The 3,132-nt window shown below is 34.5% G+C and overlaps 1 protein-coding gene across 1 annotated transcript; it reads left to right on the top strand.

Moving 5' to 3' along the window:
* The first annotated feature begins 1,426 nt into the window (after nucleotides 1-1,426).
* On the top strand, nucleotides 1,427-2,437 carry LOC105331392 (C-C chemokine receptor type 7). Its single transcript, XM_011433537.3, has one exon. The coding sequence runs from the start codon at nucleotides 1,427-1,429 to the stop codon at nucleotides 2,435-2,437; it is 1,011 nt and encodes a 336-aa protein (XP_011431839.3).
* The last annotated feature ends 695 nt before the right edge of the window (nucleotides 2,438-3,132 follow it).

Genomic DNA, 3,132 nt, shown 5'->3' with positions numbered 1-3,132 from the left:
CAGTTGCTTGTTGATTTAAAGCAGCACGTGTGCTATATTAGCAACGAAGGAGGCGATGTGAGATATAAAATTAACTCTTTTTTCAACGTCAAATGAAACGTGTAGCTTTTAACACAGGTAGTCTGTACATCCAGGTACCCAGAACAAATCATTTTACACCCGTGTATGGAATTTACAACACTTATTTGATAAATTGTGTCTCTTATATCGGATGCAGAAGTTTCACTCTGAGAGGTAAACGCTGACAAATAGATTACTTTTTAGCGAAATTAGTTTTGATTGCATTTCAATATATTTTTTAATCTTCTATTTATATGTTTATGTATCGAATAAATAAAAAAAAAAAACTTAAAAGCCCATGTTTTAATGTAAAATTGTTCCTTGACACGATCAGAATTATCCGATATATTTATAGAGGTCAGCAGACAGACGCCTAGCTTTTTATTTGGCTAGTCATCGATGGCTGAACACCTAGGCAAAATTTAAAGAAACTGACTTTTAAAGTTCTAAGTTTAACAAAATAACCTATCAATGTTATATTCATCATAATGCTTTCAGAGGTCATATTCATTTTCCTTTTTAAAATCGCAAGGATACTTGACATTCTAATTCTCAACAAACACCCATCTGTTACCGATATATTTTATTACAGTTCTGTCGCGTCTTACAATTTATGTTTTTTTAAGATTTTTACTTTAAAGGACCAAGCTTAATTTCACTTTTAATACATTTTCCAAAAATATATAAACAACAAACTTTTCAATGTAATCATTAAAAACATATGTTCAGGGATTTGCATTTTTGTTTTACATAATACCAACATTTTTTCCTTTGTAGAGCAGAAACAATTACAACGTCATTTTTTTTTACTACAACGACGACGTTACAGCATAGATCAGTTATGTTTTACTACAACGACGACGTTACAGCATAGATCAGTTATGGCCAGGGGATGTTTTGGTGATATTGGATTAAAATGTAAATAATATCACTGAAAAAATAAATACATTCTGGCCCCAGGTATAAACCATCAACCACAACAACTAATGGTTTAGAATGATCAGCATAATAAAATCCATGCTTTAAGTGAAACATTTACAAGTATAAAATGTCTCATGAAGAGAATTGAGTTAAAATATTCTTGAGGATTTTCATTAGTCGATAGCAACAGTAAATTGTCAGATTAATTCTATAAATATTTTCTTTTTAATTTTGTCCTGTAACGTTTCGATCAGATCGTTTATACCATTTGTACATGTTAGCACATATTTTTAAAGAAGGGAATACATATCTTGACATCTACCTGTAAACTAGAAACTACTTGCGAGAATAACACGCCCAGTTCTCACCAAGAAGAATATATATTTACTTATTGTCATCCTTACGAGAGTAGTTTACTGTCACGCAATTGCTACTGATTGCAGAGATGGCCAACTCACTTGAGAACGGAACAGGCGACCACCTCTATGCCTACGATTCTGAATCCGAGTACTGGTATTTCTCGTCTAATTATACCTGGCCGTGTTCATACCGGTTTCCGTATCTATGCTCTGTATCCATCTCTGCAATATGTATTGCAGTGATAGGAATTCTGGGTAATTTGGCCGTGATCGTGTCGCTGATCAGAGGGAAGCTGTACAAGAAGTCATCCCATATGTCTATCCTAGTCTTAGCGATCACAGACATCATGTTTCTTGTCGTGTTCATCATACAGGAGTTTATCTACTTTCCTAACGAGTTCTACTTGAAAAGATTTTTCTCAGCTGAATTATGCGTCATAATTTTTGTCATGATTAACACCCCTTGCTTGAGCTCCTCTTTGAACATTATTTATCTGGCCTACGAGAGGTATGTTTTGGTCACCAATCCGTTTGTTTATATGGACAAACATACACCGAGAACCGTGGTCATCAGGGCGGTTATAACTTTCATCATTTTGGCCATCGTCAACCTGGCGTACGCCATCATCATGACGGACCTCTCTCGATGCCCTGATTTCATCTTGATTCCGACATATTACGGGTTTATAACGGTCCCCATCATTGGGATCTCGTTTATGTCGTTGGTATTTTTCCATTGCTCTAAAGTTTACAAAATAAGGAAACTTTCTAACGTACAGGGCAGACATACAAAGAGAACCAAACAGTTCCTGCACATGACAAAGATCGTCTACATCATTGTCATCACGTTCATTCTGTCTCAGATTCCCTACCTTATCTTTGACGTTGTGTCTATTTTTGAATCGTTTGATAACAATATCTGGCCGGAGGAGTACTATGACGTCATTCTCCATATTGGCATTGTTGCATGTCTGGTCAACTATGCCAGTAACCCGTTCATTTACTGGATAACACCGCTCAGTTGCGCCTTTAAACGTAGCACAATCAAACATCCGCCACGGTTCAGTATTAACACAAAGAGCGAGACGGTTCCTTAGACAACACCTTTGTTTGTGCTTGCTCTTGCAACAGAGAACTTACGCGATACAAATGTTATGTAAAACCAAAACACAGGAATAGATGTATGCGCATGTACTGCACACTATTGTTTCAATTTTTAAGAACAAAAGATGGAAAGCTTTGTTAATTGTTATAATGTCATACGTAGGGTATTTTATGTTGATCATATTATGTTATAATTGTACGACTTATGTGATTTTCTCGTTTTATCTGTATTAATCTGGGTTCAGATGTTCCAATCATAAGTAGCGAAAAATTTAAAAAGAATAAATATCAAAAGATAATAATAACAGACACAATCATTTACAATCAAATGAATCATTATGTATAGATTGAGCTCTCTTGTTCGAGAACAAAATTTTTCAAAATAACAATGTACGATGTTCTTTTCGATAGTAAAGTCTTATTTAAAAACTTCACAAGAAGTAAATAGTATAAGGATGGCGTGTTTGGACTATAAAAGATATGATTCTATAAGACTTGTTTCATTTGTGTATTCCAAGCGATGCAAGAGAGGTTTTTCTCTTAATAGGTTGAAATAGACTGATAATATAAAATAGTTGTCTTGAGTTCAGTTGATAGACGATCATCGAAAGCTAATGATGTTTAGGTTAAGGATTATTGTTTTTGTGTTTGTGAGTGTTTGTTTTGTTTTGTTTTTTGTAGTACACCA

The sequence above is a fragment of the Magallana gigas genome, chromosome 1 (genome assembly GCF_963853765.1).
Source record: "Magallana gigas chromosome 1, xbMagGiga1.1, whole genome shotgun sequence".
In the NCBI taxonomy this organism is placed as follows: Eukaryota; Metazoa; Mollusca; class Bivalvia; order Ostreida; family Ostreidae; genus Magallana; species Magallana gigas.
Note: the sequence above shows the minus strand (reverse complement) of the source record. Positions and strands in the feature narration are given on the sequence as shown.